The 20,855-nt window shown below is 47.1% G+C and overlaps 1 protein-coding gene across 5 annotated transcripts in view; it reads right to left on the bottom strand.

The window, feature by feature from the left end:
- The window catches only part of LOC118217965 (ankyrin-3-like), a 106,388-nt gene that overhangs the window by 57,150 nt on the left and 28,383 nt on the right, over positions 1-20,855 (bottom strand). For all 5 annotated transcript variants that reach the window (XR_004763337.1, XM_035400220.1, XM_035400221.1 and 2 more), the window contains exons 2-14: positions 18,171-18,272; positions 17,507-17,605; positions 15,275-15,373; positions 13,953-14,051; positions 12,161-12,346; positions 11,422-11,445; positions 8,455-8,553; positions 6,437-6,535; positions 4,440-4,538; positions 3,725-3,922; positions 2,182-2,280; positions 1,561-1,659; positions 175-273 (exon numbers count right to left, since the gene is read on the bottom strand). Coding sequence is in view for 4 of the 5 variants with exons in the window: in XM_035400220.1 (XP_035256111.1) it covers positions 175-273; positions 1,561-1,659; positions 2,182-2,280; positions 3,725-3,922; positions 4,440-4,538; positions 6,437-6,535; positions 8,455-8,553; positions 11,422-11,445; positions 12,161-12,346; positions 13,953-14,051; positions 15,275-15,373; positions 17,507-17,605; positions 18,171-18,272 (1,401 nt within the window). In the remaining variant the exon portion in view is untranslated. The remainder of the gene's footprint in view (positions 1-174; positions 274-1,560; positions 1,660-2,181; positions 2,281-3,724; positions 3,923-4,439; positions 4,539-6,436; positions 6,536-8,454; positions 8,554-11,421; positions 11,446-12,160; positions 12,347-13,952; positions 14,052-15,274; positions 15,374-17,506; positions 17,606-18,170; positions 18,273-20,855) is intronic.

The following is a 20,855-nucleotide window of genomic DNA, read 5'->3' as shown; positions in this document are numbered from 1 at the left end:
CCGCAGCAGGTAATGTCAGCCCCTGCTTCTCATCACACCACAGTGTACAAGTCCGGCTCGCACAGGTGTGAGCCAGAGGAGGATGCTTCATGCGCAGCGCAACAGGTGGACCGCAAGCACCCGATCGACCAGCAGGGGTCGCCAGAGCGTGGTGAGTTGACCAGGAGTGCCTACCTTGGCCTTAACCTCCACTTTGGCCCCGGCCTTCACCAGGTGTTTGACCACATTCACCTGCCCCGCCCGGGCTGCCATGTGGAGCGCAGTCTCTCCCCTCTGCAAAAGAGAGAGAGAAAGGGGGGGAGGAGAGAGAGAGGGAGAGAGAAAGAGGGAGGGAGAGAGAGTGTGTGAGAGAGACAGGGAGAGAGGGAGAGAGGGACAGAGAGAGAGAGAGAGAGAGAGAGAGGAGGGGGGAGGGAGGGAGAGAGAGACAGAGAGAGAGAGAGAGTGAGAGAGAGAGAGACATTCTGAGAAAGAGAGGTTTCCATGGAGACACTATTACCACACTGTCTCTCCTCAGCATCTCCCTCCACACTTTTCTGGCTCTATTATGACTCTGAGGGAGGAGGATGGACCTGCATATTCTCCACACTGATTTATTAACGAACCACTAAATCAGACGGCCGTGCTTATGTTCTCCTGCAAAGTCTCTCTGCACCAGAGACTCTGCTAAATGCACAGGCCCACAGTTTGTACAAGCGCACAATTTTGTGCTGGAAGCATCAACTGAATAAAGGTGCAATAATCAAATTACAATTGTCAAACTCTAAAGTGGTGCAGTGATGGGCGAATATATATATATTTGGACTTTTAAAGGGTGCAGTTAGATTCTTTTTCCTCAACCTGCTGTATTTTATTTTTACCCAGCAAGCACCACCGGACTTGCACATGTCAGTGTTCTGTGTGCATGCTCTTTCTGTTGTGACCTGGCAGAGAGACACAGGGCTGTGACATCATGGCGAGAGAGCAGAGGCTAATCTCCCGCAGTAGGGACACACTAATCTAGGCCTCGCCAATTAGATAAAAACACAACAGCACAGCAGGACAGTCATAATCCACAGCGCTGAGAAACGACTCCGGCTGCAGCACGGGTCAAACGAGGGAAACCACTTATGAGGGAAACCACTTACGACCAAAGCGGTTCTGCTAATAACGTTTAAAATAAGCATCTCGAGTTTGGCGGATATCAAGGTCGGCACAGATGACGGGAGGGTGCTGGGCGGTAATCGAATCTCAGAGGCTTTCCTCAAACGCCCCGACATCACCGTACGGCTCACGGGACAGTGGGTATCGGCCTGGGGTCGGGCGCAGTCCTAAAGCCGAGGTATTGAAGAGACCCCCCCCCCCAACCCCCCCACTCCCCCTTAGACCCCCCCTCGACCCCCCTGTGCTCACCACGTTGGTGGCGTTGGGCGAAGCTCTGTGGTGTGTCCCCCCCCCCCCCCCCTTAGACCCCCCTCGACCCCCCTGTGCTCACCACGTTGGTGGCGTTGGGCGAGGCTCCGTGGTGCGTCCCCCCCCCCCCCCCCCCCTTAGACCCCCCCTCGACCCCCCTGTGCTCACCACGTTGGTGGCGTTGGGCGAGGCTCCGTGGTGCGTCAGCTGGGTCACGATGTTCTCGTAGCCCATGAACGCGGCCACGTGGATCGGCGTGAGTCCCGACTGCAACGACAGAAAAAAACCTACTCACCATCGTCACGGCAACATGGAGCCTGCACTCAAGTAATCAGGTCCGTGCTTAAAAAATAAAACTGCCTGCAGGTCAGAGGGGCAACATGCACTTGCAAAAAAATATATGCTTACTTTATTTTTGAAAACACAAAATTCTATTGTGCTGGCCAGAACCTTACAGAGATAAACCACATAATCAAAAATAATAATAATAATAATAATAATAATAAATACATTTATGGAGGTATACTTTATTTACTTTTATATCTCTGTATCTAAATACATAAATGATTATATTGAATACATAAACGATAATATTGTATCATTGAATATCACATATAGACTATACTGTATATGATATATTATATGACAGTATTCTGACATAAAGGAGAAATCCCCTAATTCGACCGGGACACATTTAGTGCCGTTAACGGTTGCCCACGTCCTCCAGCAGAGACGGGGGTCAGGAAGAGGGTCAGGAAGGCGGTAAAGGTTTCGGTTCCCCTTCCCCACCTCGGTCACGGCCTGGATCGACGCCCCGTGCTTCAGCAGCAGCTCCATCACTTTGATGCGGTTCTTCTTGCAGGCGATGTGGAGCGGAGTGAAACCGTTCTGAGACAGGAAGAAGAGAAAAAAAACATGCAAATCTTCAGACATTTTAGTCTCTTACATATTCTCACATTTAGCTTCTACTCGTATAAAAAAAAAATGTTAATAATTTTTTTCTTGCTGGTGATGATATGTAAAGTCAATGGGCCTCATTCATGAAACATTTGTACGATCAAATTTGATCGTACACTGTGTGTAAGAATGTTTCCAAGAACATTTCGGCATTCATCTTTTTTTCTTATCTATATTTGTTCATGGCTGTTTCCTCATGCAAATCACATGAACAGGGTTGCACCTAAAATTCACAAACAGTCAGCATTCATCATCTCGTACACAAACACAAAGGCCTGCGCATGTTTCATGAATCCCATATTAGTTTTTCATAGGGACATTTTTAAGAACGAAAGTAATTAATAATTGAAGGAAAGCTTTGTGAATGAGGCCCGATGAATTTTCATTACCAAGAGAAACAGAAGTTTCACAGCAATGACAACATATTTCACTCAGCAGTTACTTCACAACTTTTTGCGAAGCCCAGTTTCTTCACTGTTTCCTCTCACTTTCTTGCTCCTTTTTTCTTTCTTTAATAAACTGCAGCCGCACACCCACTTCTTTCCCATTACCGACGGCATTACCATGACGGCAGCCTTAGCGCCCCGTGCCAAGCCGGTCTGTTTCTGTCAGCCTTCAGGCTGCCCTGAGCAGTTCCAGAACGTTCTGCGGGAAAGCAGCGCTGTGATTGGCTCAGAGGCGAGCTGTGCATCAGGCCCCTAATTCACGAGGGCGTCGGCGCGGCTCGAGGCGCGCTCTGGGTCGGCACGACGACGCTGAAGAATGCGCGAGCGTCGTCTCAGCTGCTCAGCGGACGTTATCGAGGGGGAAAGGGGAAGTTATCTTCAGGATGCGAGCTGGGCGAAGAAAAAACAGACACCCAGAGCTCCACCCGACAAGAGGCCCATAGGGGGGGGAGGGGGGGTGTTGGTTCAAACTGGCCTGATGATCACCAGCACTTCCACTTTGAGGGTTGGGGTTGGGGTTGAGGTTGGGGAGGTGGGGGGGTTGCTAGTTTAAACTCACTAGCGCTTTGGCGTTGGGTTTGGTGTTGGGGTTGGCGTTGGCGTTGGGGTTGGTGTTGGGGTTGGAGTTGGGGTTGGCGTTGGGGTTGGGGGGTGGGGGGGTTGGCGTTGGGGTTGGGGTTGGTGTTGGGGTTGGCGTTGGGGTTGGGGTTGGGGGGTGGGGGGGTTGGCGTTGGTGTTGGGGTTGGTGTTGGGGTTGGCGTTGGGGTTGGGGGGTGGGGGGGTTGGCGTTGGGGTTGGGGGGTGGGGGGGTTGGCGTTGGGGTTGGGGGGTGGGGGGGTTGGCGTTGGCGTTGGGGTTGGTGTTGGGGTTGGCGTTGGGGTTGGCGTTGGGGTTGGTGTTGGGGTTGGGGGAGGTTAGTTCAAACTCACCAGCGCTTTGGCATTGGGGTTGGCCTTCTTGTCCACGATGACCTTGGCCACCTTGTAGTGGCCGCAGTGGGCGGCCACGTGCAGCGCCGTCAGGTAGTCGTTGGTGACGTCGTCCACGGGCACGTCGTTCTGCAGCAGCAGCTGCACACAGTTGAGGTGGTCTCCCTGAGTGGCCATGTGCAAAGGAGACAGCCCGTTCTGCGGGACACACACACACACACACACGGGACACACACACGGGCGTGTCAGGGTACTGCTGCCGCACGCTGACCTGGACTGAACATACGTGTAACACGCTCAGCTGAGCCAAACACGCATTTTAAAAAAAATGCAAAGTGAACTATTGCCCTCCCCAAGAGGCTTCAAACAGCCTTTGTCAAGGTGTGGTCACTCCCATGCAGTTCCAGAGAGTTTTCCAAAGAAACATGATAACTAACTCAAATTCACAACGAAATTAAATTTAAAAAATGAAAAACTTATGAGGTTGGTGAAGATACACATTCCTTTCAAAACTGTAATCCGTGGAACATGTACTGGCGTCTATCAAATACTAATACCACAGAATACCACAGAATAACACCACAAAATAAATGTGGTATGACATCATTGTAGCTGATCTCACCACTTCTATTCTAGAACTGTTAGCACTGAAGTACAGTTCTGAGACACTCTGTGTTTGGTATGTGGAGGAGGGGGGGAAGGGGGGATGAGATACCTTTGTTTTGGACAAAATTGGGGCCCCCCTGTCCAGCAGCATCTCCACCACCTGCTCGTGACCGCTCCGGGCCCCACAGTGCAGGGGGGTCAGCCCGTCCTGCAGGAGACAGAGCGGTTAAATCTAGCCCTCGAACCCGGCCCAGCCCGGCTGGTCCCCTCTGGAAATAAAGCCCCCCCTATATGACATGCAGGGTTTAATATTTCAAGGGAAAGCACATCTGATAGGACACCATAGATATCACATTACGCTTGACCGTGCATCTGCTCTAAACTATATTTATCATTTATCATCATATTATAACTGACATTAAAATTCATACAACGCAGTCTGCGTGCTCGACATAAATGGCAGAAAACATAATGTAAACGGTAGAAAAAATATGTGTGAATGTAAAAGCATACATATTGAATTGGACAGCCATTTTATGCATGTTGCATGTCATGTATGATTACAGCGCCAGTCCAACAATGTTATGCTTGAGATGCAGAAGAAAACAGTGAAACAGTTTTAACATATTTGCAAATAGAGCTATTTACAGTACATATTGAATGGTTCTCCATGTTCAGTATCAATAAGATACCAGAGCCATTCTATAAAAATACAATATGTATGTGCAACATACACTAGAAAAGAATAAAATGGTCTAAAAATATTTACATACAGAGATATTTCCATATGGAATTTTTCTTCATGTGTAACCTCACAAAGATGTCATGATCATGCTATAAAAATATAGTGAATGTACTCTTCCAAAGAGCATCGGTAAAAATGAAGGCCTTGGACAGCTCCATAAACTGGCAGCAAATGCTTTTCATTTAACCAAAGAATGTTGTTGTTTATCTGGCAACTAAAGCATTTTACAGTGGAATAGGGGGTGTGTATGATGAAAATGCCTTTTCCTGGAAAAAGTAATGAGTCACAGCCCACAAAGGCATGAATCAAGGGAACAGCTCACACTTCCCATGGCTCTGGTCTGTGCCTGCCATGAACTATAGGAGCCAATCAGCTCTATGACTCAGTATAGGAGCCAATCAGCTCTATGACTCAGTATTGGAGTCAATCAGCTCTATGACTCAGTATAGGAGCCAATCAGCTCTATGACTCAGTATAGGAGCCAATCAGCTCTATGACTCAGTATAGGAGCCAATCAGCTCTATGACTCAGTATAGGAGCCAATCAGCTCTATGACTCAGTATCAGAGTCAATCAGCTCTATGACTCAGTATAGGAGTCAATCAGCTCTATGACTCAGTATAGGAGCCAATCAGCTCTATGACTCAGTATAGGAGTCAATCAGCTCTATGACTCAGTATAGGAGGGGATCAGCTCTATGATTCAGTATAGGAGTCCATCAGCTCTATGATTCAGTATAGGAGTCAATCAGCTCTACCCATCAGTGTAGCAGTCAATCAGTTCGATCCATCAGTATAGGAATCAATCAGCTCTATAAATCAGTATAGGAGTCAATCAGCTTGTGACTCAGTACAGGAGTCAATCAGTTCGACCCATCAGTATAGGAGTCAATCAGCTCTATGACTCAGTATAGGAGCCAATCAGCTCTATGACTCAGTATCAGAGTCAATCAGCTCTATGACTCAGTATAGGAGTCAATCAGTTCAATGACTAAGTATCAGGAGTTCATCAGCTCTTTAACTCAGTGTCAGAGGAGTCAGTCAGCTCTATGACAGGGCGGGCATTGGGTGAGTCAGAGAGCAGTAGGATGTGGAATCCATTTAGACGTTCCGTTTACTTCACTTTCTCTCAGTCATTGGATCATTTTTACAGTTCAGGCTGAAAAGTACAGGCCTGTTTTTAATAAAGTCAATGCATTCTTTCCTTATGAGAGAGTGTTTCACATTTAATTTGCTCTACAGTATTGTTGAGTAGCAGGATTATGATGCTGTGTTATGGAGTGTTATGTTTTAAGGCTGTACTGCAGCTCGGTTACTGCAGCACAAGCGTTCAGGACGGACTCCAGGCCCGACGGGGGCTCACCTTGGTTTTGGCGTCTATTTTCGCCCCCCGTTCCAGCAGCAGCTTGACCATGTTTCCGTTCCCCCGCTTCGACGCGACGTGGAGAGGGGTGATGTCATTCTGAGAAAGGCGAGCAAGAGCCACGAAGGGGACACACATTAAAAACTATCAGATACTGTGCGCATATCAAGTCAGAGAAAGATGACAGCTTATACAGCCGTGCTTATGAAAGCTTGGTCCGTGTTACACATGAGTACGGTACGTACAGTTGGGGAAAAAAATAAAACGCACAGACCAAATAGAATAGAAATGCTGAGAGATGTCAGATGAGTCATTGCATTTCCTTTATGTCATTTTACACTGCCTACTCACTGCAGTGTGTTTATTCCAGAATGTTCCAAGCATTTTCATAAAAAAAAAACGGTTGTGGGTTTTTCAGCTGGAGAAAGGCACTGAGGAACACACTGGAGTAAGGACTCATTACATTACAGTGCCCTCTACTGACAGTTTGCAGTAGTGACATTGTATAGACAGTATATATATAGTGCAGTATTAGTATTGAAATACTTTTTGGTTTGCTAGCTGTTAGTGATGTTCTTCCCCAGCGAAACTCTGCTCTGAGTGAGCTCTTCCATGTTAAAATCAGAAAGCAATCTAGGCCCAAGAAACTAGAGGAGGAGACAGCTGTGTAATCACCTGCCTAAGCTGATCAGTTAATCGCTAAGCAACAAGTAAACCCAGAAATACCCTGCACATCTCCAGGACCAGAACTGGACTGCCCTTTGGTGAGGGATTCGAAATGCCAGCCTTTCCTCTGGTCTGCTAACTCCCATTGCCCTCTGCCCCAGATCTAAAGGGTCTTCCTCAGGACACACAGAGGCATAAGGGCAGGGCAAGGGTGATAAATCTGCTCTCCACAGCATCTATCCTAATCTATCTGCTCATGTTTCAGATCTTGCCAGTTAGCACTGGGCTATGTGTGTGTGTGTGTGTATATATGTGTGTGTGTGTGTGTGTGTGTGTGTGTGTGTGTGAGAGAAAGACAGAGAGAGAGAGAGAGGGAGGGAGAGAGACCATGTATGGTGTGCGTACACAGGTTCACAAATTTGTGTATGTTTACGTGTGTGGTCAGACACTTCTGAAAATGTGAAAAGGCTATTTTAAAGTTAAAGGGACAGCGTGAGATTATAGCTCTTGTAGTTTGATGCCAGCTAAACAGGGTGGGGTGCACATGATGGTAACATGATGATTTTAGGGTCACATGATACGCTTAGGAGATCCAAGGTCATGTCAATGCACTGGATCTCTGCAAGGCCTACAGAGTTGATCAAACCACAGAAGAGTCACCTAAAGAAACAGAACAGACTCCAGGATGGGATAGAGAGCACACCTGTAAAGAGTTGCTCTGTAGAAGAGCGTCTGCTAAATGCCTGTAACGTAATGTAATGTAGTGTAATGTAATGTAGTGTAATCCAGTGTAGTGTAGTGTAGTGTAGTGTAATGCATGTAGTGTAGTGTAGTGTAGTGTAATGCAGTGTAGTGCACTGTAGTGTAAAGTAGTGTAATGTAGTGTAGTGTAATGTAATGTAATGTAGTGTAGTGTAATGTAGTGTACTGAAGTGTAATGTAGTATAGTGTAGTGTTATGTAGTGTAATGTAATGCAGTGTAATGTAGTGTAGTGTAATGTAGTATAGTGTAATGCTAATGGAATGTAATGTAATGCAGTGTAATGTAGTGTAGTGTAATGCTAATGGAATGTAGTGTAATGTAATGCAGTGTAATGTAGTGTAGTGTAATGTAATGCAGTGTAATGTAGTGTAGTGTAATGCTAATGGAATGTAGTGTAATGTAATGTAATGCAGTGTAATGTAGTGTAGTGTAATGCTAATGGAATGTAGTGTAATGTAATGTAATGCAGTGTAATGTAGTGTAGTGTAATGCAATGTAGTGTAGTGTAGTGTAATGTAGTGTAGTGTAGTGTAATGTAATGTAATGTAGTGTAGTGTAGTGTAATGCTAATGTAATGGTCAGGCCGTACCCTTGCTGTGAAGTCCACCGCAGCACCGCGGTTCAGCAGCAGCGTTGCCACGTTAATGTTGCCATAGTGAGCGGCGATGTGGAGGGGGGTGAAGCCGCTCTGGGTGGGAGATAAAGTAGAACACACAGTCACGGTCAAACACGATCATCCTCTTACCGAATCACACCATCACGATCAAACACGGTCATCCAGTTCCAACATCGTCCTGTACCGAACTATACCGTAACAGTTGGACACAGTCCTCCTGCTACCAAACCACATCATCAAGGTTAGACATGGTACTCATGTGACTGAACCACACCACTGTGGTCAGACCCCTTCGTCTTACTGAATCAGCCCCATTGTTTTGGTCTTGTTCCCATAGGACTGCACCACCACAGTAAGACATAGTACACATCTTGCTGAATTACATGTACAACGCAATTATAAGCAGTTCTCTAACTGAACAAAACCCACAGTGGTCATCCTCTCGCACAACTGAACCACCAGTCAGATGGTCAACATCTTCATGAACCATTCCATTACATGTAGACCTGTATCCTGTATGTTGCATTATGGGACACAAACTTATTTTCACTGAACGCCACCACCATGGTTATACAGAGCCCCTTAGCACATCACTGTTCATTTACATCCAAATAACAATAAAGTAATTTAATTTATCCACTGTTATCCTGAGCAACATAACAAACATGCTTTTAAAACAACAGAAACATAGACAGCAACATATTTCAATCATATCCAGCAGTTTAAATATCCCTGATACCAGAAGCCACAGTCTTAGCTGGATTAAAAAACAAGTTTGGTGTTAATTATGGCAATGAAGTAAGTTGCTGTACTATCATACATACACATAGATCCACTGCTATATACAACCTACGGTAGGCTGAAGAACTAACTCCAGTGAAAGGCATTCACAATTAAACGATGACGTTTCAGAACTGCACTAAGGTCGTTTAGAAATGACTGTGGTACATCGTGTTCTCTCAGAAAGATTTCTAAACTGCTAGCCATCTCGCGAAGACTGATCGATGATGATGAAGGAACTCTCTTCATCATGGTTTATTCATAATGCTGGTATTGCAGACGCCCTTGGCATTGACTGTAAAACACCACAGAATGCAATGGACACATATCCAGTTCTCACAGGTTATGGTTTGTGTACATTCTCTGATGAAATAAAAAATTTCAGTTCAAGCCATTGCATACTGTCTGATTGCTTTGTTAATGAGCTGCATATTTAGGCTGTTAGGCTGATGAAAATAAACCACTTAAAAGACTGAAGAAATAATAATTTAAGATTATTATTTCAGTTCCACAATAATCCCTTACAAAGCAGGTGGTTTTGCAGCCCTAAACTCCTGCTAGTTTGTTTTTCGCATTAATTCACAAGCGGTTTGCCACCGACTTTGCAGGGAATTATCACCATTATAAACCACAGGAGACATGGGCACAGGAACTGACTTTAATAAGCAAACAACTTAAAATGCATATGAAGAAATCTGATAGTGTAAATTTAACAGACCTGCGTCAAATATGTATTTGTTTTGGATTCAAATAATTTTCTGTGCTCTGTTGATTTTGCCTGGTGTAATTGAGCCTGCCAATATGACCAGAAGGTGGGGTTTGCATTTTTGAGAGTATTTCATTGGTTCCAATACACCAGACAAGATCAGTAAAGCGCAGAAAAGTATTTGAATCAAAAACAAATACGCATTTGACCCAGGTCTGAAACTTAATGAACAAATGATCAGATTGACCAGAAGAAATTTCCCAATATGGGATCAATATAGTACTACTACTAATACACCAGATTTCAATCAGTGTTCCCTAAGAAACAACCGAAGAACTTGAGTAGATTATGCATATTTGGCTTATGCATATTTTGACTTGAAAGAACACCTTTTAAAAAAAAAATTTTTTTTTAAAAAGAACAGACGACCCATGAGACTTGCGCAATAAAGGTTCCATCAGGTTTATAATACGCTGGGAGAGATCAGCAGCCCTTGTGATCCGTTGCGTGTTAATGGCATGTAATCTCCAGAGATCATGCAGCGCTGATGAGTCGCTCGTGTGCAGGCTGGCGCCACCTAGTGCGTGTGCTCGTGGGAGCCAAGGAGCCATGCTGATTCCTGATTGGAGGAAATCAAGGAGAGACTGTAGCGGGCGGTGCAGCCTCCGGGCCCCGCCCACTGCGCACCGCGCATCACTGACACCGCCGCGGTGAGACTCATGCACAAGCCGGAGGATCATGGTCTAGATGTGCTCTAGTGACCGGCAGGCTGGCTCTCTGCAGCTGGCCAGCTGGACTCCGTCATGGGCCCGGCTCCTCCCACTTTGGATCCGGCCGGAACATTTGGGAACATTGGTGCTGGTGGATCAACATTTGCTCTTAACTTGAATTTGGCAAACCAAGGGCGTAATTTAAGGAATCACCCCCCCCCACCCCCCCACCCTCATATATTACAAAACAGCCCAAATAAGCCCCCTCCCCCATTTTTTTTTGCTAATGAAGTTAAGCTCAAAAATCTCAAAAGAAGATAAGAAGAATGTAAGAAGCTAAATTAAGTTAAATTAAAAAATGCAAAAGTCTCACAGCCCCGGTGTTCAGTTAAGGACAAATGTTGTTAAGCAGAATCTTGGCCACACCCACTCCAGTGTTCCTACCAACCCTGGCCTTCAGTGGCCTTCAGAAGCCCAGTGTTTGGCTGCAGACACACCCAGTCTTTGTTAGTACTACTGACACATGCTAGTATTACCCCGCCACCCGCCCCCCACTCAATGACAACACAGGTATACTAACATGGAGACTACAAGCTACAGCAATGCATGGAGAGAGAACAGAGGACAGAGAGACGAGGACAGGTCAGCGCTAAGATGTGAGGGGGGGGGGGGCGTGTCGGGGGGGCATGTGGGGGCGTGGGGGGGGGGGGGGGCGTGTGGAGTGCAGAGAGTGTGCTTATGTACCTCCGTCGTTCTATTCACCATCATCTACGGGGCGAGCAACCGCCAGGCCAACAGAGAAGAGAGAGCGAGCGGTTAGTGTACACAACAGTCACAATGGCGGCGTCGAGCTGCAAGACTGGCACAGGGTGGAGAGCCACAACCAGCACAACAAACTAATAAACAAACAAACAAACCATCAAACACACAAACAAACCGACAAGGGTCAACTGGGTGGTGCTGTCCTGTCACAATATTAAAATTCCTCAGGATGAGGAGCCAGCTTTACATACTGAGAAACAGTCGATTTTCAGTTCTCTTCAAAGTTTTACATTTTACGTACAATGCAGACACATTACCACAGTAAAATCATTCAGAAAGTGTACCTTGCTTCTCACAAGCATCTTTCTCAGGCTTAAGTGGTACAGTAACATTGTTGTTTTTATAACAAGCCTAATATGACCAAGCAAACTGGGCATTGCGATAATTTTTACGAGACTATTTTTTGAGAATGTGGCCATGCTGTTTCATGAATTTAAAAAAGCCTCATAATGTGTTAGGAAGATTTTTCAATTCATGAGTTGAATGTCCATCCATTTCCCAAAATGGCAAAATTGATACAGAACTGAAAACCCTAACTCTGCCTTATGCTGAGTCTGCATTTCTTTCCAGCACCACCAAGTTAAAAAAAAAACAAAACAAAACAAAAGGAACACATAATTTTGGACAGGTGTTGCAGGTGGGAGGGAATAGGCGGGCGGACCTTGGACTCCACGTCCGCGTTGTGGTCGTTCTGCAGGAGCAGGGCCGCAGCCTTGGTGTCGTCCTTGCGGGCGGCGATGTGCAGGGCCGGCAGGCGCACCTTGCCCTTGGTGTCGTTCTCCAGGAGCAGCGACACCACCTGGTCATGTCCCTGCTGCAGAGCCACCGCCAGGGGGGTGAAGCCATCCTGCGGGGACAGGAAATACCGTTACACACAGTCAGGGGGGTGAAGCCATCCTGCGGGGACAGGAAATGCCGTTACACACAGTCAGGGGAGTGAAGCCATCCTGTGGGGACAGGAAATGAGGTTACACACAGTCAGGGGAGTGAAGCCATCTTGTGGGGACAGGAAATGCCGTTACACACAGTCAGGGGAGTGAAACCATCCTGTGGGGACAGGAAATGAGGTTACACAGAGTCAGGGGAGTGAAGCCATCCTGTGGAGACAGGAAATGCTGTTACACAGAGTCAGGGGAGTGAAGCCATCCTGTGGGGACAGGAAATGCCATTACACACAGTCAGAGGAGTGAAGCCATCCTGTGGGGACAGGAAATGAGGTTACACACAGTCAGGGGAGTGAAACCATCCTGTGGGGGACAGGACATGAGGTTACACACAGTCAGGGGAGTGAAGCCATCCTGTGGGGACAGGAAATGCTGTTACACACAGTCAGGGGAGTGACATCAGTCATCACAACTTTATGATGAAAATCAGTGTTAGAACAAAACGTTACAGTAATGGCTGTTTTATCAGCTCTAACATCTAAGAAATGATTCCTGGGCTGGTTTGCTTGTATGACTTCTCAGACAGAATCACTGACACACAGACAGGAGGCCCTTTTTTCCATCATCACAGGGTCTCATTTTTAACAGCACTGGGACCATGAATCATTAAGCAGGGGGGAGAGGAACGTTCCCACGTGACTACGTTTCCCATCATGCATTATTCATGCACCGTTGCCATGGCGGCACATTCCCAAGGACGGCCCCTTGCACAGCTGGGCCGAGGAGCGTGCGACTCACTTCACTCCGGCCCGAGCACTCCAATCTCCTTTTAGCGTAAATCATGCCACGTGCCGTTTGGGGGGGGGGGGGGGGGCAGATGGGGGGGCTGGAAATTGAATTCTCTTATCTCCTGAGTCCACAAGGTCATTCCACTTCACGGCAGCAATCAATAGGCCCGGCTGCCTTTTCTCACTGCGAGTGTCACAGAGAGGACTGTGGTGGTGGAGGCCTGGCCATTTAAAAAAAATTACATTTCAGCCAAACCATTTTTTTTGGGGGGGGGGGGGGGGGTTAGGGAAGACAAGCCAGTAATCTGGAGGTGCTCCTACCATGACAATCCCCGAAACTCTGCTAAACAGAAAAATACCTGCGCATTGGCAGCTCTGATTCTGCTCTATGATATCATAGTACAGCTCTGATTCTGCTCTATGATATCATAGTACAGTTCTGATGCTGCTCTATGATGTCATAGTACAGCTCTGACGCTGCTCTATGATGTCACAGTTCGAGGATTTCAAACCTAGCCTCCCGGGTCAGTGTCTTTCCTTTCTGACAGGTAATTAACTGATTAATTGTCCCTGGTTGGCCAGAGATCCCAATCACCGACTGTCTCAGGTCTAAATCAGTCCGTGATCTCAGTAAATTAAGGAAGAATGAAAGCCAACAGTAGATTTGAGTCTCCCTGCCATAGTGACCTTGACAGAGGGGTGGATTCCGAGAAACGGTGGGACAGATGCTCGGTGGCCATGCTTGGGGGGGCGGGGGGTGGGGGGTGGTTTAAACGCTCACCTCTGTGGCCATGCTCTGGCTGGCGCTGTTCTCCAGGAGAAACTGCACCACATCCAGGTGGTTCTCCTGGGCGGCCATGTAGAGTGGAGTGAACCCATTCTGAGGGGAGAGGACAGCACAGAACATCTCAGCACACACGTGTGTTTTCTAACTTAAGAAAAATAAAAGCAAGCTAAGTACAGTTTAGCACTGCATTTACCTGACATTGATAATTAATCACATAATCACAGCTAATGTAAACTGCTGGTTTTCTTACAGTCATATTCCCTGAAATTCCCCAGTTATCCTGACTGCACTTTCTCCTGTTCCAGGATTAGTCTGAGGCAGGAGAGGCAAGAGCATCATGGGATACGTGTGCATGTTCTGAGAGCGAAGATGATGATTGAGCAGTGCAAGATGCACGTGTTGCAGGCAGGAGTGGATGGTATGTCCAGGGACACACGTGTGATGGCCTCATGTAGAGCTTTAAAGAGCAACTGGGCCAGAATGAAGAACCCATTTTCACAAAACAGGAAATTGTTTAGTGAACCGGTGATGTATTGAATAAACAAGATGCATTTAACAGTAAACCAGACAGCAGTAAATCAGATTTAACATTATGTGTACATAAAAAAATCATACAGTATATGTGGTATGTGTTGTGCAACATTGATGTTCAGTATTACACTGAATGCATCGTGTTGGATTTTGTAAGCTCTCCAAAATAATTGAATTCTATATTTTTCCCAGTAAAAATAGAAAGAGGAACTGCCAGATAGTGACATAATGAGTCCTTTGATGCTGGTGCCAACAAGATAAGTACTGGATCCAGAATGGCTGGTGCAAGGAAGATCAGTGAGTATGTGCATGCCTGTGTGTGTGTGTGTGTGTGTGTGTGTGTGTGTGTGTGTGAGAAAGAGAGAGAGAGGGGAGGGTGGTGAGAGCGAGAGAAAGAGCTAGAGAGAGAGAGAGGGTGAGCGGGAGAGAGAGACAGATGGTGAAGAACAGTCAGAAATGCATGGCGGGGGGGAGAGAGAGAGACACAGAGCGTTGGGGAGAGAGAGAGAGAGAGAGAGAGAGACACACACAGAGCGGAGGGGAGAGAGAGAGAGAGAGAGAGAGAGACACACACAGAGCGGAGGGGAGAGAGAGAGAGAGAGAGAGAGAGACAGAGCGGAGGGGAGAGAGAGAGAGAGAGAGAGAGAGACAGAGCGGAGGGGAGAGAGAGAGAGAGAGAGACACAGAGCGGAGGGGAGAGAGAGAGAGAGAGAGAGCGAGAGAGACACAGAGCGGAGGGGAGAGAGAGAGAGAGAGAGAGAGAGAGAGAGCGAGCGAGCGCTCACCTGTGACTGGGCGTTGACGTTGGCCCCGTGGTTCACCAGCTCCTTCACCACGTCCGCCTGGCCGGCCAGCGAGGCTATATGCAGCGCCGTGTTTCCTTTCTGCGCAGGGAGGGATCGGAAGCGCAGTCACGCACCGGACAACCGGACGCTTTGTGTTCACATTCCGGGGGGCTGTGCCAAGCGCGTGCCATTCCCCAAACACCCCCCCCCCCCCCCCCCCCCCCCAAACACCCCCCCCCCCCCCCCCCCAGAACCCCCCCCACCACCACCCTCATCTTTAAATAATCCCCGGGCCTTTTTATAGCCCAGCGGCGTGCTCAGAATGCCCGCGCGTTCGCTGGCCGTGGAAAGCACGCCGCGGCGGCGGCTGCGTTGCGTAATGCTCTCCGCGGTCGCACTGAAGCAGGAGCGTGCGGACAGAGGATGCTCCGGCCTTCAATGGAAATAAACTGCCCCCCCCCGCTTCACACGCTCCCCGAGCGAGCCGACACCAGCTTACATTACACACAGGAAACGAGCCGCGTTTCAAACCGCACGGCGATTCCGCAAAATGTAAACAGCTTTACTTTAAATCGTGTTATTTCAGATTAATCAGGTCATGTAAAAATAACCTGTTTCGATTGTAAAGAACCACTGTCCACAACTAAATTAGGCAGACTTTTTACTGCGTGCATTTATAGTGGAGTAATAAGACCAGACCTGGGTAAAATATTTAATGACTCTTTAAGCACCAGTAAAATCTGTTGCAGATTACTGTCAGCTTCTAAATAAACTACTCTTCTTCTAATCTATTTTTTTTTAATTTATGAAAATTCTTCTTTTATGTTTGTACATGTTGGTCAGTAGCAGATTTTGTTGAAAATTCTCAGGGACCCACACATTTTCTTTCAGATTGTATAGTGTTATCTAAAGAGTTTTAAATGCTTCATTGTCCCAGGTGTAAATTACAGCACATATTAAGACTCCCTATCCAACGATGATGTGGACGCTTGTGTGACCAAAAATCACCAGTTATCACCTAGTAATTTAATACATTTTAGTTATCACTCTGTGCTGGAGTGCAATCCAAAACATTAAATGAAGTTAAATTAAATCCAAGGTTAAATTAGCAGCACATTTTACCTGCCTGAACCTTGCGATACTGAAATGTGAAGCAGATCCATTATTCCAGGAGAACTGCATTCTTAAACCCTGTTCGGAGATTGCAGTACTTAAAAAAAACGCTCAATTGTTAATTCTGAAGCCTTCGCCCATGAGATTAATGGCAGGTGAGCCTTAATTAAAGCTGAGATATCACATCAGGATTTTATTCCTCGAAAACAACGTAGTTTCGCAATACATGTAAGATCCGGAGCCTTGTGTACCCACTATGCGGTTAATAGAACAGGAGAACATTGTTATCTTTTAATTGCAAACAGGCAACAGGAGAGGAAGAACACACACGTGCTCCTTTGTACACGCTCCACACCTGTATCAGGCCGGGACGGGTTTGCCAGAACATGTCCGTACGTGTGAGGCCAGTGTGAGGTCGCATGTGTGACCTCTGCATCGTGTGAACATTAATCTTCTGTAGCGAGCAGCGTGACTTGGGCGATTCGCCTGACGCAGCACTGCTTCGCCCAATCACACGCTCACACGGTCGCTCGGTCGCAGTTCTGTACCGCTCAATGTCATCACCCAGAAGAGCACTGAGCTCATTTAAAGCAGAAGAGCACTGAGCTCACCCAGAAGAGCACTGAGCTCATTTAAAGCAGAAGAGCACTGAGCTCACCCAGAAGAGCACTGAGCTCATTTAAAGCAGAAGAGCACTGAGCTCACCCAGAAGAACACTGAGCTCATTTAAAGCAGAAGAGCACTGAGCTCACCCAGAAGAGCACTGAGCTCATTTAAAGCAGAAGAGCACTGAGCTCACCCAGAAGAGCACTGAGCTCATTTAAGCAGCTTCTCAGCAGAACTGAATGAGCCCAAACAACTGGAAAGGTCCAGAAGAACTGAGCCAGGCAAAGGTCCAGAAGAATTGAGCCAGGCAAAGGTCCAGAACAACAGCCCTGAATTGAGGAGGAGGAAGTAGATGATGATGATGAAGAGGAGGCAGGGGAGGGGAAGGATGAAGAATATGGAATATTAGGAAGAACAGGAGGGAGGGGAAGAATAGAGGGAGGGAGAGGAAGAGGAAGAAGGAGGAGGACAGGCGAGGAATGCGAGGAGGAGGAGGAGGTGAGCGGAACTGACCTTCGTCGCGGCGTCCACGTTGGCCCCGAGCTTGAGCAGCTCGGCCACGACCTCCACATGGCCCTCTTTGGAGGAGAGGTGCAGCGCGTTGAGTCCATTCTGAAAGCAGGAGGCAGCCCTGTTACAGACGCTGGGCAGCGCGGTGACACAATCGCTGTTTTACTTCCAGGTCATAGTTCACATATTACCTTACAGCGGAAACCGAGGAGTGAAACATACAGTCTTTAGAGAACCAATCAAACATCATAATCCTCCCAGTTGCTTCATAAATATTGCTGTAAGCATCTCAAACAGTGGTGCCCAATCATGTGCCAAGAAAGGCTGATAGAATGCAGGTTTCCATTCCAACCAATCGTTACACCTAATTTCACTAATTAGTGCCCTCCTGTGTTAATTAGTGGAATCAGCAGGTGTAGTGACTGGTTGGAATGGAAACCTGCGTTCTCTCGGCCCTCCATGGTATATGATGGGGCACCATTTATCTCATATCTTTAGCCTGAGATCTTTCCCTAATGATGACTCATAAATCAGAACTGATTGGGCAAAGGAGGACGTGATTTTCAAAGCAAACCCTGCAGGTCCTTCAAGAGTACGCCCCCCCCCCCCCCCCCCCCCAAATCTTCTGAAAACCGGTGGAGCAATGACAGAGAGCAGAGAGCCTGACCTGATTGCAGATGTTGATGTCGACGCCCGTCTTCAGGTAGTCGAGGGCCTTCTCCAAGTTCCCCGCCCGGGCGGCCCGCAGGTAGCTGGCGTTGCTGTCAGACTGGGGGGAGGAGACAGAACACAGAGTACTTAGCCCAGCAGACCCTGCAGCTTCCACAGAGACAAGTAGCGAAGACAGGGAGATTTTTAAAAAAACAACAAGATTCAGGCACCTGAAGACTCATAATGACTTCCACTCTGCACTGAATTTATCCGCAGTATTTCACCACTCCGAGTATTGTTTTGAACGCTGCCTAAAAATATTTACGAGCAAGCTCACACTCGCAGTCAGTCAGACGGGGAGGTTTAGAGTAAATGAGGAGTCCGGTAAACAGTGCAGTCAGTGGCCTGGCCAGCTGGGGCTCCACAGAGATGGAAAGATTGCCGGTTGACGGGATTTAAATGGGCCGTGTCCTGTTAATTGAATCGAGTAGCGATCTAAACGCAACATCGTGCAATGTTAACCTATCCAACCCCCCCATGCAAGATTCAGTTTTCCCCCCTAATCTCAGGCTGCATCCAATGACTGTGTGCTGGGTTCTGGTTGGCATGGAAACAACCCTTCAAGAAACCGTGGAGAAACTGCAAACGAATCGAAGAACTGCCTCTTCACAAAGGTAACACCTCACCTCTGCCTGCATAGTTTAAAATATGACAGTGCATAGCGACAGAGCTTTTTTTTTTTCTCTCTTCCGTTCCGTGGTGCAGTCGGCTCGAACAGTACATAGCGTGTCTGTATCTTTTTGTGATTTGCATGCAACCTTTATTTTAGTTTTTTTTTTTTTTTTCCAAACAGAACACAATGTGAAGACTCCAGCGCAGGGCCGGCCGAAGGGGCGAGAATGTGAGTTCACATCCGCAGGCTCAGAGAGGGGGGAATTCCGCGCCATTAGCACGCTCAAAACCCCCGCTATATTTAGCGGGCCCGTCCCACGCCAGCCCTCCCGGTAAACAGGCTCGAGAGACTGCAGCAGAGGTCCCGCTTGTTTTGCTTCCCAGGACCGAAGCGTCCCACCTGCTAAAGGGTTAACTCCAGTGAAGCAGACGTTTGCTCAGATTTACACAGCGATATCGGACAGGAACTCCGGTCCCTGGGGGTTTAACGGGGCGGGTGCAAAGGAGAAGGGACACATCTCGGCACACATCCCTTTAAAGTGTACACAGAAACACATTAATAATGAATGAAAAAGTGAATTTCTCAATATTTTATTACTGTGTCTTGTATCACATTATGCCGAGTCAGCATGAGCTAATAAGACACTCGCTGTTTCCATAGTTACGGATAAATAAAATATACGAATAACTTTGATAAATAACCTTATATACACAGATAGTCATGGGAACAAGTTTACCACAACATTAACCAAAATTCAAATTTTTTTCCAGTATTTGTATTCCAAACACTGAACTAATAGGCCTACGCTAAGGTCAAATCCTTCCCTTAAAAAGATGCTGAAGCTTTTCCAAATTAGTCTGTGCTGTTCTAAATTTTAATAAAAATAGTTTTGTTGAAGTCTTTATATATTGTGCAGTCAACCATAAAATGCATGAAAAGGTCACTTCATAGGCCTGTTATTACCCATGAAAATGCCATTTTTAAAATCCAGTCTTGAAGTGTGTCCAGCGGGGACAGGACGGTGAACAGCTCCTGATAATACAGACATACACTGTAGTCTTCCTTCTGCTCCCTGGCCTTTTCACTGATGGAGTCCGCTCTCTGGCTCCATCCCAACACTGGCAGGCAGAGAGTTGCTGGCATTCTCTTTATTCTGGACCACACCGTAAAAACCACCTGAAGTACCTGCGCACACTATCACTGTCACAAATGTCAAATCTCAAGGCCCTTTCATTAAACTGAGCAGTACCTGCCTCGCCTGAATATGGAGCGATGAGCGCGTGCTGAATTAGGGTTGAAGTGATAGTGGATAGATCTCCAGGAACAGGGTTGGGCATCCGTGCTTTGCCTATAGGACAGTAGATCTCCAGAAACAGGGTTGGGCAGCCACATGTTAAAAAAGGAAAACTGAAAGGAGACCAGCATTCCTACTCTGACACGCTTGATGAATATGGGTCTGGAACTAAACAGCAGCTCCTCCGAGATGCTTTATGAATATTGGTTTGGAACTCCATGGTAACTGCTCTGAGATGCTTTATGAATACAGGTATGGAACTCCATGGTAACAGGGTGGAATTGGCCCTGACCCACTTTCAGGAAGGCTTTTCTCAAGTTACTGCTGAATCAGCTCCTCCCAGACGCACAGAGATGCTCACAGGTGTCCAGGTGCAGGTATTATTCCCCTTTGATGTGCGTGAGCCTGCCTGTAGCACTCAGTGTGCTGTTGTTCAGGGATCAGTGAGCGCCTCGTGGGGAATCACTGATTACTGTACCAAACAGAGGAGAAATGAAAGATTCCCTACATCAAGTGTGTTCGACCTTGTGACCCCTGCCCAGGCTCAAAGGTGGGGGATGGTGGCATTGTAGTATGGCAATGGCAATGGGTAAGGAGCTGGTCTTGTAACCTATAGGTTGCAGGTTCGATTCCCAGGTAGGACACTGTCGTTGTACCCTTCAGCAAGGTGCTTAACCAGCATTGCTTCAGTTGTATATCTGGCTATAAATGGACGCAATGTAAATGTAAAAAGT

This window comes from Anguilla anguilla, chromosome 18 (assembly GCF_013347855.1).
Source record: "Anguilla anguilla isolate fAngAng1 chromosome 18, fAngAng1.pri, whole genome shotgun sequence".
NCBI classification, from domain to species: Eukaryota; Metazoa; Chordata; class Actinopteri; order Anguilliformes; family Anguillidae; genus Anguilla; species Anguilla anguilla.
Note: the sequence above shows the minus strand (reverse complement) of the source record. Positions and strands in the feature narration are given on the sequence as shown.